The 14,626-nt window shown below is 48.8% G+C and overlaps 2 protein-coding genes and 1 pseudogene across 4 annotated transcripts; all 3 read left to right on the top strand.

Annotated features, from left to right (window-relative positions):
* Positions 1-528: 528 nt before the first annotated feature.
* Positions 529-4,350, top strand: LOC125522382 (glutamate receptor 2.8-like). 3 transcript variants are annotated; one of them, XM_048687441.2, is made up of 6 exons: positions 529-658; positions 2,147-2,406; positions 2,497-2,812; positions 2,898-3,310; positions 3,416-3,607; positions 3,695-4,350. In XM_048687441.2, the coding sequence occupies exons 1-6, from the start codon at positions 529-531 to the stop codon at positions 3,905-3,907; spliced, it is 1,524 nt and encodes a 507-aa protein (XP_048543398.2). In that variant the 3' UTR covers positions 3,908-4,350. The 3 variants fall into 3 exon arrangements, with proteins under 3 accessions (XP_048543398.2, XP_048543397.2, XP_087393327.1); XM_048687440.2 differs by having other exon boundaries at positions 3,416-4,350; XM_087537201.1 differs by lacking the exon at positions 529-658 and adding an exon at positions 694-1,512 and having other exon boundaries at positions 3,416-4,350.
* A 3,021-nt stretch (positions 4,351-7,371) lies between these two features.
* On the top strand, positions 7,372-8,940 carry LOC125522354 (putative carboxylesterase 18 pseudogene; annotated as a pseudogene).
* A 2,750-nt stretch (positions 8,941-11,690) lies between these two features.
* LOC125523590 (putative polyol transporter 6) lies at positions 11,691-14,096 on the top strand. Its single transcript, XM_048688609.2, has 2 exons — positions 11,691-12,444; positions 12,554-14,096. The coding sequence occupies exons 1-2, from the start codon at positions 12,321-12,323 to the stop codon at positions 13,975-13,977; spliced, it is 1,548 nt and encodes a 515-aa protein (XP_048544566.1). The 5' UTR covers positions 11,691-12,320; the 3' UTR covers positions 13,978-14,096.
* Positions 14,097-14,626: the final 530 nt, after the last annotated feature.

Raw genomic sequence — 14,626 nt, 5'->3', positions numbered from 1 at the left:
CAAGATTAACTCTGGTAGTAACATGTGGAACCGTGTCTGAACTTCTCAGCGGCTTCGCACACACGTACCTAAACCAGTGTGCGGCGGCCAACGCATCGCAGCAGAAGGTAGCCACACAGACCAAAGCTTTGCTCTTACCACATACAGCCTCGACCGAGAATCAACTTCCCGAAGGCGATGCCACGTCGCCACGCCACGCGTGATGCAACTCATTCGCCGGCTGATACGACTCTTCCTACCTGATGGTTTGCTTGGAGAGGGACAGGCTCGGCCCATCTTCCATTGTTCCATCGATCTAGTTGAGCTCTCTCTACCATCGGCATGTCTGGTACTCTGCGGAAAATGGCCTTCTGACCGGTTCGTACGCGGCACCCGCGCCAGGCTACCCAGCCAGCATCGAAGGTTCAACAAGGACCAGTCACAACGTCCAGGTCCTGGTTCGAAATAGACTTCTAGTCACATCGCATCAGTCAGAGTCGGACTGCTTATATATACCGAGCCGATGGCTTGGGCTGGGGAGATCCAAAAATGGAGCGCGCCCTCGCCGTCGCCTTGCTCGTCATGCTCACGCTCTGGAGCGTGCCGGCGGCGGCCGGCGACAGAAGCATTTCCATGGACCGGCTTCCCCGTGGCTCACCCGGAGATGCTACAACGGCTGGTAAATACAGTTACACAACTTATAAATAGAACCCTCGATAGTGTTTTTTCGTTCTTAGAAACCTTCAAGCTGTGATAGCCGCCCGATCATGAACCGCACGACAGAGGCACGTTCATCGATGAAGTTTCAGTGCTTAGCGAAAATTGTTCAAGCACTAGCCAGAGCTGCTTTGTGAAAGAAATGCCGTTCTTCGAACAGCCTTAAATTTTTTTGAGCGAAACAACCTTAACTGAGAGTTGTCGTTGATTGCAATTTTAACTGAGAGTTGTCCGCGTATAGATTTTGATTCCTTTTTCGGTAATCAAAAACCTTTTTCGGTATAGATTTTTGTCTCAGAGGTATTTTGGGCCTGGCCCATGGGAATTTAGCATAAGCCCATTTATGGGCATCCACATTTTAAAGGGCCAATCTTGGGCCTAAACCAAGCGCATCCTAGATCCCTGGCCGCTATCTTCAGCCTTTCCGACGACCGGCGCAACGGCGGCGAGGTCGCTGTTCGTCGGAATGCGCGCAGTTCTAGACCTCCCGTCACCCCCCCCCCCCCCCCCCCCACACCCACCCACCCACCGTCTGCGGAAGTCGTACGGTGGCGGGTATCTCTGTTGCCAATGGGGCAGAAGATGGACTACCTTCTTCCAGGTAGATGCAGTGCAGGACCCTCGCGGCACCTGCGACGGGCTACCTCCTCAACCCAGGTGAGGAACTCCAACCTAATGAGACTCCAAATAAGGCCGAGGAGGTTCATTGTTGCCAATGCCGAGGCCTTGTCCACTGCCTTCATCATGAAAAATAACTGTTACTCTGCTAGACAAGGGGATCGATGTGAATATTGTAGTACAAACTGATTGAGAAAGGTAACTGTTTAATCCCACACATTTAAGCATAAGTTGTTTTGCATATCTAAGATTTGATGAAACCTAGTAGAACATGCCTCTGATTTTAGCTCGGTTGACTGTAGTTTAGGTCTATTTTCAGATAAAAAGCATGTTCCCCCCTTTTTTTGTTCTGCCATTACAAAAGTTTCTCATATAATACCCTTGTTAGATGGACAATATCGACCATTTCAGATCGTCGAGGTGGAAAGTAGTACATACTATCTGTGGTCCACATTCGTTTTACAGTGAGTTGCATTGCCCATTTTGTGCCACTTTGATATTAAGCCTTTTTTCGGTCTGTACCACTAAGTAACAGGCTTGTGTTTTGCATGTGTAGTAGCACGTATAGTAATAGGAGGAAAGGATGTAAGATCGAACTACGTATCCAAACATGAGAACCAAGTTAAACTTGTAGGTCACTTAAAAACATGTGGTTTTCCTCTTAAGTGCGTGAAGAAGTGCAAAGCTATATCCTGGTTACCTTAAACACTCTCATGCGTTAGTCATATTCAATTAATTTTATTGTTGTGCTATGGAGCTCTCCTTTTTCCCTTACAACTTGAGAACATTGTCTTGGCAGTCGGATACGGTACTAAAATTTGTGTTAATCCAGAAATCGGGAGAATGAACAACAGAATACTATCGGGAAGAGACACAGGAGCTTTGACCAGGGGCTATGTGAATAAACTAAGGATTGCTGTGCCTGGAAAACCGGGGTTTAAAGCTTTTGTGAATGCAACTTCTCATAATGTCAGTGGCTATTGCATTGATATCTTTGAGGCTGCTGCGAAGAAACTACCACATGTTCTTCGTTATGAGTTCGTTGTCGTTGATGGTTCTTATGATGAACTAGTACACAACGTGTGTTCGGGGGTGAGCCTTGCTCCTTTCACTTGCATGCCATTTCTGCATTTCGTGAGAATCACATAACTCACATTGTACTTTGTTGATTCTTACAACCAGATCTACGATGCAGTAGTGGGTGACATAACTATAACCGCAGAGCGAGCTGTTGACGTGGACTTCACGATGCCATACACCGAGTCAGGCGTGTCACTGCTTGTGCTCACCGAGAATGACTCCAAGCCAGCAATTGAATGGGTGTTCCTAAAGCCATTAACTACACAACTTTGGTTAGCACTTGTGGGGGGATTCTTCTTCACTGGACTTGTTGTGTGGACGATCGAGTTTCCCAGAAACCCGGAGTACCAAGGATCGAGTTTGAGACAGTGCAGCACTGCTCTCTACTTTTCTTTCTCGACTTTGACATTTTCTCATGGTTAGCAGGCTCAAACTTGCTCACAATACTTGATCCATTATGTCTGGAATACTCTAATCTATTGATTATCGTAATATCTGCACAGGTCAAATTATTAGAAGCCCCCTGTCAAAAATTGTTGTGGTGATATGGTGCTTTGTTGTGCTGGTTATAGTACAGAGCTACACAGCTAGCTTATCATCCATTCTGACTGCAAAAAGGCTCCGGCCCTCAGTGACAGATCTTGAGCAGCTCCTGTCAAATGGTGATTATATTGGATACCAATCTGGATCATTTGTACAATCTGTCTTGAAAAAACGAGGCTTCAATGTTAATAGGTTAAATGCCTACACGAATAAAACGGAATATGCTGAAGCCTTGAGAAAGGGGTCAAAGAATGGAGGTGTCTCGGCTATCGTTGATGAGATCCCTTATATAACCTCGTTTCTCTCTGACCCTAAGTACCATAATGAATTCCAGATGGTCAATCGCATATACAAGACACCTGGACTTGGTTTCGTAAGCTTCTCACTCTAGCACTTCAGCAGATTCACTCTGCATCCTTACAATACCTACACTGACAAAACAATATTGTCCAACTAACATCATATGTTTTGTTTTCAGGTGTTTCCGAAAGAGTCTCAGCTGGTGCATGATCTTTCGGTTGCCATCCTGGAGCTGACATTTGGGGCTGAGGGCTCACAAATTGAAGAGAAATGGTTAGGCAAAGCGACACCATTGCCGAGCTATGGCATGCCCAACACAGATGCGACACCTCTCACTTTGCAAAGTTTCTCTGGTCTCTTCATCATCACTGTATGTATCTCAGCTCTCATGCTGTTGATAAGCATTGCCAAGTCAGTTCATGCCAAATACACCGAAGTGAGGGATTCTGATATGCAGAGTTCCGAGGGAGATGGCGGAAGTGAAGGTCACGGAGGATCTGGTCCGCTGCAGAACGGCACGGGCAATAGGTCTATGGCTAATCAACCCCACCATGAAGCCAGAAATGTGAATCCTCAGGGTGTCAATAGGATCGGAGAAAGTCCTGGTGATGTAGAGCCCAATGACTCTTTGCCCGAACACGCCATCCTAATCGAGATGAACACTCGATGAGATGCCGACAACTGTTCTGCATAGCGCGCATCAGAAGAAACTAAAAATACTTCCGTTCCATCTTTTGCGGATATTCACCAATGTCCTAAGGAATGAATGTAAGTATGGGTGATGGGCCCAAATCATAGCCTAGCTAGAAATAGCAGTTTCAGTGACTGATACCCAGATTAATTTATTTTCTGAATTTGATGTTGTTGGTCTTATTTTCGAAAGAGTGTATAGATGACCACTGACAGGCGAGTGCCAAGGAAATCCTACTATCTGCCCGATTATTCTGGGAATTAACCACATTTGTCTGATTTATATCTTGCGACAGTAGGCACACACTGTAGCCCAGAGTTGTACATGTTGAAAGAAAGTTGGTTCGCATTTTTTGTTACTTTTGCACACTGTAAGATACTTGCCGTTCTTGTATCTGGAATTCAAACATTTCTCAGTCGAGAGAAAATATAGAGACCAATTGATCGCTGAATGTGATTCTAAGATAGTCTGAATGTATCCGGTTACTGAGGAAATATTACATGCGCATCATAGCTGCACCTATTTGTTTGCATGCGCGCACATATTTTAAATAAATTCTAGACTCTACTATGGCATGTTAAATTGCTTCTCACACTTTACCATATTCTCGTGTCAGTAGTATGGCAACTCACATGTTCTGTGGGAAAAATTGCCACACACATATTACATAACAAAAGGTGGCGACAAACGAGTCTATGTCAAATGTTTTTAGGTTCGGTCAAATGGTGAGAGACTAGAAAAGTGTGGAAAGTACATTTGGCCCGAACTCATTTGAATCAAGTTTAGCTTTTAATAGCACGGGCTAAATACCCATGCGTTGTAACGAAAGAAAAGGAGAAAATGTTATACTTTGGAAGCACATGTGCTGAGCACGACCCTCATGTGACTTCCAACATGCAGTAACAACCGGCATCTTCCACGTTTCCTTCTCCATGACAATAACCAAGCAAACTTTGAAAATTTCAAAAATCATAACCCGACCAAATCATAATAATTATTGACCCTAACGTTAATGGAACATAGAGTATTTGATGGTATGAGGGCGGGCCTTCACTAGTGTTGGGCTTCGATGGTTCTCAATTACATTCGAAGGTTGTGTCAATCGCAAGAAGAGAAGGATAGTATGATTTCAATGTAATTTTATATTTGTATTGGTTGTTTTGTGTCCAGTTGTCTCCTCTTGTGCTAGCTATTGTTTTCCTTCATAATTATCATATCTAAGATGTCATTTGGGTGTCTTTTCTTAAGATGCCCTTTTGTCTCTCTGTTGTCTCTATGTTGTCTCTCCATTGACCAAGATGGAAACTCAGTTTCTGGACAAGATGATACCCAACAAGTTGCATCCGAAACAACAATTATTCGAGCTCATGATGGAGGAGGGGTCAGACCTTACTGAGCACATCAATGTTTTCATTGATTTTGCTCGACTAGATGACATTACTTCTATTGTCTTCATTACCGCAGTCTTCTACAAACTTGATCACTACTTTCACATACGGTAAGGCTACTGTCACTGCAAGCGAGATTACGTAGCACTATTATCATTCGATCAATGCTAGAAGAAAAATGGTGCCAATGTAACCTTGGCCTAATATAGAAAGGCACTGCCCAGTAGTCAAAAGAGACTAGACGAAGTTGGCTAGACATGAGATACAAAGGGAACGGTTCGAGTACCAGTGGCCTGGGTGTCAGTACTAGCTGCAGCGTAAGGCCGAGATATGTCTGATTGACTCTATGGACTTGCCGTCGACCTATACTAATCAATTTATTACAAAGAAAGGAGTGTCCACAGTCATGTCTTGGAGATGTAGCCATGATGATAAAGCTCATTAAGAAATATAGTCTCTCCAGTCTCCTTTCTTAATCATCTATTCACATGTTTTCTGAGCATCTATAACTGGAGTTGGCTACTCCAAACCCCTATACGTCCGCGGAAGCGCCCGGATGTGCCCACCAACAGCACCGGGCGGGTCCTCATTCGCCCTCCTATACATTAACACTCTCCATACGTGAACACTCATACCCATGGAAATCCATGCACGTCCATTGTATAGCATAAATTTATCATCAATTCAACAATTCGACGATACAAAATAAATGAGAACTCAACAATTCATTACATGCCAAAATAAAATTCAACAATGCATACATAGATAGAAGATACACGAATGAATCAAAAGCCTCAATTGTTGTGCTCATTGATCCTCTTCTTCATCTTGATCACCCACATCTTGGCTTCATCATCCAAGAGGCTAGTGTCCTGCAACATGATCCTCGTCTCCTCCATCTCTCCCGCAAGTCTCAACTTCTCTCTCAATTCCTTCTAATGTCATCGTCTTTTCAAACTCCCATTTTGCCTTCTTCTCTTGCCTCTCCAATTCTATCTTGTTCTTCTCCATGCTCAACCTTGCAGCTACCTTCCCTGCCGCTTCACACTTGCCTGCTTCGGGCGATGCTCCCTACGAGCAACGTTCTTCGCCTTGCAACTAATCGCCATGGTCGCAATCCCCATCGATTACGCCGAGTCATCATCCATGCCAATGGTGGTAGATAGGGTAGTCGGCGATGATATCAACGACGGCGAATGAGGACGGCGATGCGGACGGTGAGCAAGGAAGGAGGTGGGTGGTTGCGTGGAGGCAGAAAATGGAGGACAGGCGTGGGAGGAGTGCAGTCGAAGTGGCGGACTAGACAATTTTGAGAGGATTTATGATGGGTCCAACTTGTTAGAACCGACATGACTGAAGCGTCCAGGCGTCCCCATATCCACCCCAAATATAAGCCGGGTATAGGAAGTGCCAGTTAGCCTAGACGTTTGACCGGGTTTTACAGGTCAAGTTGGATGGTACTTTTCTGTCCGTGCAGTGACCGGGCAGCCGCCCGGACGTTTGGTGCGGATAAGGGGCTCCGGGTGTAGATGCTCTAGCACTGCTAGACAGGGGTGTGCGTGACCTTTTTTTTTGAAACTTCGGGAAACTTTTATTGGATCAAACCAGAGTTACATCATCCACTAGACAGGGGTGTGCGTGACCTTCGAGTGGTTGTGTACGTGCTTATTGTTTAGGTAGAGGGGAAATACCCTTTGGGTCCCGCATGTATATACACTCTATATGTTTTTTTAAATGATTAAACAAAAAGTCAAAATAGTTTAAAAGTATTTTTAGATTAAACTTGACTTACTTGCGCATTAGTACATAAATAAAAAAAACAATGTTGACTTCACAGTGAAAAAGACAAAATTTATTTGCTATTATAGGTCACTATTAATGCTATTTTGATAAAAGGTTTGTCTTTTTTGAAAAGAAGTCAAAGAGGAATTTTCTTTTTGTGAAACTTTTCTCACTAGTACAATGAAAGGTCAAGTTTATTTTAAAAACATTTTCAAAATATTTTGACTTTTTGTTGAATTGCTAATTTTTTTTCCATATAGGATACATATGTACCCAGGAACCAAACATTCCCCTCCCATGTGGTATTAAAATAGCAATGTTGCAGAAAGTACGTAAGCGTTCTTACTTTTACTTATTTGTTTGCGGGAATTGTTCTTATTTTAGTTTGGTAGCACTTGATCTCAAAGCAACTTGAAATAATTTACAGGAGCACCACATTATTGTGTGCAACATGCTCTTGTAAATTACTAATTCTCTTTGGCCACTCATCATACTAAAACAATCTAAATCCTTGCTCATAAGCTGCTGTATCCCTGGACTAATACAGTCCACACTCCACACTATCAATCACCGAGGAGGGAGGAGCGAAATGGAGGCCGGAACGAGGAGCCAAAACACGGCCACGGACGAGAGCCCCCGCTCCGCGCCGCCGGTGCTGCCTTGGACGTTGCGGCTTCGGCTTTTCGCGTCCACCGCCGGCCTCGACCTCGCGGAGCGCCGCGACGGCACTGTCAACCGCTTCCTCCTCTCCCTGGCCGACAGGCAGTCGCCGGCCAGTCCGCGCTCGGCGTCCGCTCCGCCGACGTCACCGTCGACGCGTCCCGCGACCTCTGGGCACTTGTCTTCTCCCCGGCAACGGGGGCGGCGGCTACGTCGACGCCGCTCCCCGTCCTCGTCTACGTCCACGGCGGCGGCTTCGCGTTCCTCTCGGGCTCTCGGCCGCGTCCACGTCCGTCGACGGCATGTGCCGCCGTTTCTGCCGCGGGCTGGGCGCCGTCGTCGTCTCCGTCACCTCACCTACCGCCTCGCGCCCGAGCACCGCTACCCCGCGGCCTACGACGACTGCGCGGACGTGCTCCGCTACCTCGGCGCCACCGGCCTCCCCGCCGACGTCGCGTCCCCGGTCGACCTCTCCCGCTGCTTCCTCGCCGGGGACAGCGCCGGCGGCAACATCGCCCACCACGTCGCGCACCGCTGGACGTCCTCCTCCAACAGCCCCATCCGCCTCGCCGGCGTCATCCTGCTGCAGCCGTACTTCGGCGGCGAGGAGCGCACGGAGGCGGAGCTGAGGCTGGAGGGCGTGGCACCGCTCGTGAACATGCGCCGCTCGGACTGGTCGTGGAGGGCGTTCTTGCCGGAGGGGGCCGATCGGAACCACCCGGCGGCGCACGTGACGGGGGAGGCGGGCCCGGAGCCCGAGCTGGCGGAGGCGTTCCCGCCGGCGATGGTGGTGGTCGGTGGGTTTGACCCACTGCAGGACTGGCAGCGGCGGTACGCCGCCATGCTGCGGCGCAAGGGGAAGGCGGTGCGCCTGGTGGAGTTCCCGGACGCCTTCCACGCCTTCTACGGCTTCCCGGAGCTCCCCGACGCTGGCAGGGTCGTGGAGGAAATGAAGGCGTTCATTGAGAGCACCTCTTCCATTCACGGCGACCCGGCTGCCTGAGACGAACTAGCATTCCTATAAGGTTGTAAGTGGTCTGCGTCACTGCGTGCGTGCCTCTGTGCGTCGAAGGATTATATCGGTGAGATTGAGATGAGCAGCCGTGTCATATCGCTGAGACTGACACAATGATAAACTGTTTATTTTACAGTTAATTACACTCATGAATTATGTCCTGATAACTTTCTATATGTAAGGGCGGCTGCCAGGTGTCAGCCGGCTGATTTCAGGGGAAAATCAGCCGGCTCGCCAGTTGTCCGATTCAGTCCCTCACAACCGTTTGATTGGTCAACTTAGAGATGTGTCGTTCTCACGCAATGCAACTCTGCGTTGTTACCCTCCTCGTCTCACCCCCACACTCACCCTCCTTTTCCATGCACACGAGGAACCCCCAACAAGCTCCGGGCGAGAGGCCATGAAGGTTGTAGGCCTGCAGCGCCGTGATCCGCCTTGCAACAATGCTTCTTGCGCTCGCCGGAGCGCCACCGCTGCAAATGGCCGCCCTTGCAGCACCCTTGGTGCCTTCCCCCGCAACATCGTCGCCGACTATGGCAGCCAGGCTGTAGCCCCCTCCCACAACGCAGCTTCGCCGTCGAGTCATGGCAGCTCATTTGCAACGGACCACCTGTTCCATGAAGCTCCACCGTTAGCATGGCAACAACTGGTACCATTGCTAGCTGCAACACAGCTCTTCCGCCAGCCATGCATGGCAGCAGCTCGTAGCTCTCTCCTGTTGCAACGTAGCTCCGTCGTTGACATGCAACAATTTCGCCGTAGCATCATCTACTGCAATGCAACTCTGCTGCCATCCATGGCAACAACTCATAGCTCTCGCCTGCTGCAACGCAGCTTCGTTGTCGGTGTGGAGCGGCATTGTCGTAGCATCGCCTGTTGCAACACAGCTTTGCCGCCGGCCATGGAAGCAGCTCGTAGCCTCTCCTACTGTAACAGAGCTTCGTCGTCGGTTTGGCAGTAGCGTCATCGTAGCATCGCCTGCTGCAACGTAGCTCCACTGCTGGCAATGGTAGCAGTGTTGTCCCACCTAGCCCGTGTCGTCTCCGAGAAGCCGGCTTCCAGCGAACGATGAGAAGAAGGTGGGGGCAATAGCAAAATTTGAGAGGGAAGATTGCCAATTGATGTGCGGCAAAGGAAGACGAAGATGAGGAGAAAAACATGGACGGGTTCGGCGGGGGATAAGGTTGGATGGGCTAAGCGGGTGGTGGCCCGGGAGGAAACGCGTCGAGCGTTCAAGACGACTTACCAGCCGAGAAATCAGTCGGTCAAAAATAAACGTTTCCCATATGGAAGTCGCTTGAAAAATGATTTTGGGTCAATCAATTTTTTTTTACAATTGATTCCTCTTTTTAGGTTCTTACTCTTTTTTTACTTGGCTATTTTGTGAGTTGGTTTGGGCTGTTTCTTTTTTATTGACCACGTATTTGGGTTAGTGGATTTGCTACTGGGCTGAAGCCCATTAATTATACCACCCAGGCCTCCCTCCTCTCCCTCTATAGTTTTTTATTGTGTTTATCTGTTTTATGCGTTTGTCCTTTTATTTTTTATTTTTCTATATTATTATTTGGTTTTTATTTTATTTTCCTTTGCAGGTAATTTTGGGATGTTGTGTGAGTGTAAATGTGTATACACACAAATACTATGAAACATGTGTGAAAATTACACTATTATATGAATTTTTCATACTATAAAAGAAGCAAATATAGTGCAAATTTGTGTGTAAGCTTTTTTTTAAATCATTATCTTTCTTCTTAAAGAGTTAATACCAATGGCTCCAGATGGAGGAGCTTCCTCTGTGTCCGTGTAAGTGGTAGGAAGTTATATTCCAGTGATTGATGTTGTAGAGCAAAAGTTTGCTTTCGAAGAAAGATTTAGTTGAGTTTACCTCAACTCTTTCCCCAAAGATTTTTTGGCACAGTTTGACATGTACTTAATATCACTATGGTTCTACTATATTTAATTGATAGCTTAGAATTACCTTTTAATATAGATGATACTGTACAGCCATGCTGGATTTCAACTATTTAATATAGATATTTGAAAAAAAACTTTTTAATATAGATGATACTGTACAGCAATGCTGGATTTCAACTACTTAATATAGATCAGTCACAAAAATACTGTTTAATGTAGTAGATGATACTGTACATCCATGCTGGATTTCAACTATTTAATATAGATATTCGAAAAAAACTATTTAATATAGATGATACTGTACAGCAATGCTGGATTTCAACTATTTAATACAGATCATTCATAAAAAATACTGTTTAATGTAGTAGATGATAATGTACAGCAATGCTGGATTTCAACTACTGATCATTCACAAAAAAAAACCATTTAATACAGATGATTCAATCTGTCAGTTTCGAAAAAAATAAAAATAATACTACGAGTCACCCCAAAACAGAAGTGTACAACGAGTCTACGCAGTTGCGTAATCTTTCAAAATGTTTGACGTAGCTGTTGCTTCCTGCCTCGCTCTTCAATAATCACCATAGTCAAATACGCTGGTTGTCCGTTGTCGCGCCAGGAACGCACAAGACAAAACCTAGAAGATTTAAAATCTTATAAGGCCCATCTTCCAACACCCATGTTCAGAATACAAAACTATGCACGCACTGCTAACTACTGATCCTGTCGAGACATGCATCTTCAATCACATGTTGCCAACATGTATTACAGAACAGTCGATTTGTCACTCTCATCTGAATACCACATGCAAATAAAAAAAAAGGAGCAAAGACGAAAACAAGTAGGAGTACTGTGCCCTACTTTGACCTTGACCTCGGTGCTGCGGATAGCCACTGTGCTATCGTCCAAGGAAAGCGTCCAAGATATACCTCACGATCGACTGAGCTGTTGCACTCGTTGGCAGCTGTATGCATGGCACCTAGCCAAGAGCCCAAGACGCACTAGTATTTCTCCCCAAATCTTCCTGCACAAATGCTGTGAATTAATTCATGGCCCCTCTCGGTGATGTAGTAGATTCTCGATCGTATCCATCCACGCTAATGCTCGCTGTCCGGAGAAGCCAAGGCGTGATCTTTCTTGCAATCTTTCTTGAACTACGTAGTTCCCACGGAGAGTTGTCAACCGTGCACAATTTTGACATCTCCATGTGGCACTATCACTTCCATCTGCAAGTGTTGCATCTCACTGTCAACAGTGGCGGTGGTGTGCTACCGCTACCATCACCACTGCAGCCTCGCAAACACATGCGCACCACTCCATGAAAGAAGAAGGGGACATCAAACGTCGAGCGTCAAGCCGATACGCATCGCTGTGGCCATCTTGTTCACTCTTTTCTTGCGACATAGCTACAGTGGCGTGCGCATGCGCTCTGAAACTGCGATCGGTGTGACCTGCCCACTGGCGGTCACGCGGAAGGCGCTGCCTATAAGAGGCGCGCTTATGCGTGCCGATACGCATAAGCCACAAGCTCCTGATTGATTATTGAACTAACGAGATAGTAGTTCGTGTTTGTCTCTGACTCTGACTGACAGAGGGCGAGGAGGAGGAGGAGACCAAGGTGGGGAGGGAAGCCATGGGGGAGGAGGAGGGGCAGAGAAGCAATGGCGGCGACGGGGGCGGGAGGAAGGGCAGGACCAACAAGTACGCGGTGGCCTGCTCCATCATCGGCTCCATCATCTCCATCCTCATGGGCTACGGTACGTGAGCACAACGGAACATCTTCTCCATCGGTCCATCCTCTACTCTGCATGTGAGTGAACGATGGAGCGTGTTAATGGATGTGTGGTGTTGTGATTGTGGACGCAGACAGCGGCGTGATGAGCGGCGCGATGCTGTTCATCAAGGAGGACCTCAAGACCAACGACACGCAGCTGCAGGTGCTGGCCGGCATCCTCAACGTCTGCGCGCTCGTGGGATCCCTCACCGCCGGCCGCGTCTCCGACTGGGTCGGCCGGCGCCTCACCATCTCGCTCGCCGCCTGCATCTTCCTCGCGGGCTCCGTCCTCATGGGCCTCGCGCCCAACTTCGCCACGCTCCTGGTCGGCCGCTGCGTCGCCGGCGTCGGCGTCGGCTACGCACTCATGATCGCGCCCGTGTACGCCGTGGAGATCGCGTCGGCGGAGATCCGCGGCTCGCTCACCTCGCTCCCCGAGATCTGCATCAGCTTCGGCATCCTCATAGGCTACGTGGCCAATTACTTCCTCGCCAAGCTCCCGCTGGTCTACGGCTGGCGCACCATGCTGGGGCTCGGCGCGCTCCCGAGTGCCGTGCTCGCCGTTGGTGTACTGGCCATGCCGGAGTCGCCCCGCTGGCTCGTCATGCAGGGCCGGGCCGAGGAGGCGCTCGTTGTTCTCCGGAAAGTCTGCAACACGGCGGAGGAGGCCGACGTGCGGCTCGCGGACATCAAGAGCGCCGCCGGGTTCGTCGAGGGCGAGGCCGCGCCCGCGCCTCCCAGCGGCGGCGGCAAGGGCGTGATGAAGGAGATGTTCCTGCACCCGACGCCGGCCGTCCGTCGCATCCTCGTGGCCGCCCTAGGCGTGCACTTCTTCCAGCATCTGACGGGCATCGAGGCGGTGGTGCTGTACAGCCCGCGGATCTTCAAGGCGGCCGGCATCGCCACCCGCAACCAGATCCTCGCGGCCACCATCGGCGTGGGCGTGACCAAGACGGTGTTCATCATGGTGGCGATCCTGCTCGTGGACCGCGTCGGCCGGCGGCCGCTCTATCTGTCCAGCCTCGCCGGCATCATCGCGTCGATGGCCTGCCTCGGGCTGGGCCTCACCGTGATCGAGCGGTCGGCGCCGCACCACGGCGCGCCGTGGGCCGTGGCGCTGGCCATCGCCTCGGTGTTCACCTTCGTGGCGGCCTTCTCCGTCGGCGTGGGGCCCATCACCTGGGCCTACAGCTCGGAGGTGTACCCGCTGCGGCTGCGCGCGCAGGGCGCCAGCGTCGGCGTGGCCATCAACCGCATAATGAACGCCGGCGTCTCCATGACCTTCGTCACGCTGTACAAGGCGATCACCATCGGCGGCGCCTTCTTCCTCTTCGCGGGCCTGGCGGTGGTGGCCGCCGCCTTCTTCTACTTCTTCTGCCCGGAGACGCAGGGCAGGGCGCTGGAGGAGATCGAGGAGGTGTTCAGCCGCGGCTGGCGCGCGCGGCAGAGGCAGCAGGCGCCGTCGCCGTCGTCGGTGGAGCTGCCGCCGGTGCCTGACAGCAAGGCGCGGCCGTGATCGCCGATGGAATGCTAGTAGTATTATGTTATGTAGTGTTTGACCCTACAAACCATATGACATATGACATGAACTGTTCAGGAGATGGAGAAGTGAATTGGCCTCGTATGATTTTACTAGCTTTTATAGTGCTGCACTTTGGAGGGTTTATACACAAATGACAGTAACCTAGCAGTACTGTATAGTAGCTGTCCTAAGTCTTGCCCCTGACTTATCCAAATCGATCTATAATATAACTCTGAAGAGGCACTTGCTCTTATGACAAGTACTACAAGTCCTATAAATAGTATACTCAAGTCTCAACTGCAAATAAAATGAAATTCTAACTTTGTTCTAAATGATACCTCCTTCTTATTTGACCAGGGTTTTCGGATTGTTGGAATAACAGGCAATGTCATTTTTCAAAATAATTTAATCCATATTAATAGCATGACTATAGTTCTAACAAAACTAAGCACATGTGAATGCATATAAAACAGAGAACTAACATATCTATGGATTTGCTGGAATACAAACACAATATCCAATAAAAGGACGAATCGTAAGTTAGGGGCGGGGTTCCGGAGGCCTACTAACATATGACGCATGAGTGAGGATGGTGGAGGAGGAGAACGAGTGTATTAGTCATCTTCTCATGCTCTAAGGAGGA

This window comes from Triticum urartu, chromosome 7A, assembly GCF_056163025.1.
Source record: "Triticum urartu cultivar PI428250 chromosome 7A, HENAU_Tu73, whole genome shotgun sequence".
NCBI classification, from domain to species: domain Eukaryota; kingdom Viridiplantae; phylum Streptophyta; class Magnoliopsida; order Poales; family Poaceae; genus Triticum; species Triticum urartu.
This window is presented reverse-complemented; position numbering and strand designations above follow the sequence as displayed.

Bases quoted from the DNA above. Each gene is read 5' to 3' on its own strand.
- LOC125522382 (XM_048687440.2), top strand. From the start codon at position 529: ATGGAGCGCGCCCTCGCCGTCGCCTTGCTCGTCATGCTCACGCTCTGG. The intron at 2,813-2,897 runs GTTAGCAGGCTC...ATATCTGCACAG, and splicing joins GACTTTGACATTTTCTCATG to GTCAAATTATTAGAAGCCCC. The intron at 3,311-3,415 runs GTAAGCTTCTCA...TTTTGTTTTCAG, and splicing joins AGACACCTGGACTTGGTTTC to GTGTTTCCGAAAGAGTCTCA.
- LOC125523590 (XM_048688609.2), top strand. From the start codon at position 12,321: ATGGGGGAGGAGGAGGGGCAGAGAAGCAATGGCGGCGACGGGGGCGGG. The intron at 12,445-12,553 runs GTACGTGAGCAC...TTGTGGACGCAG, and splicing joins CTCCATCCTCATGGGCTACG to ACAGCGGCGTGATGAGCGGC.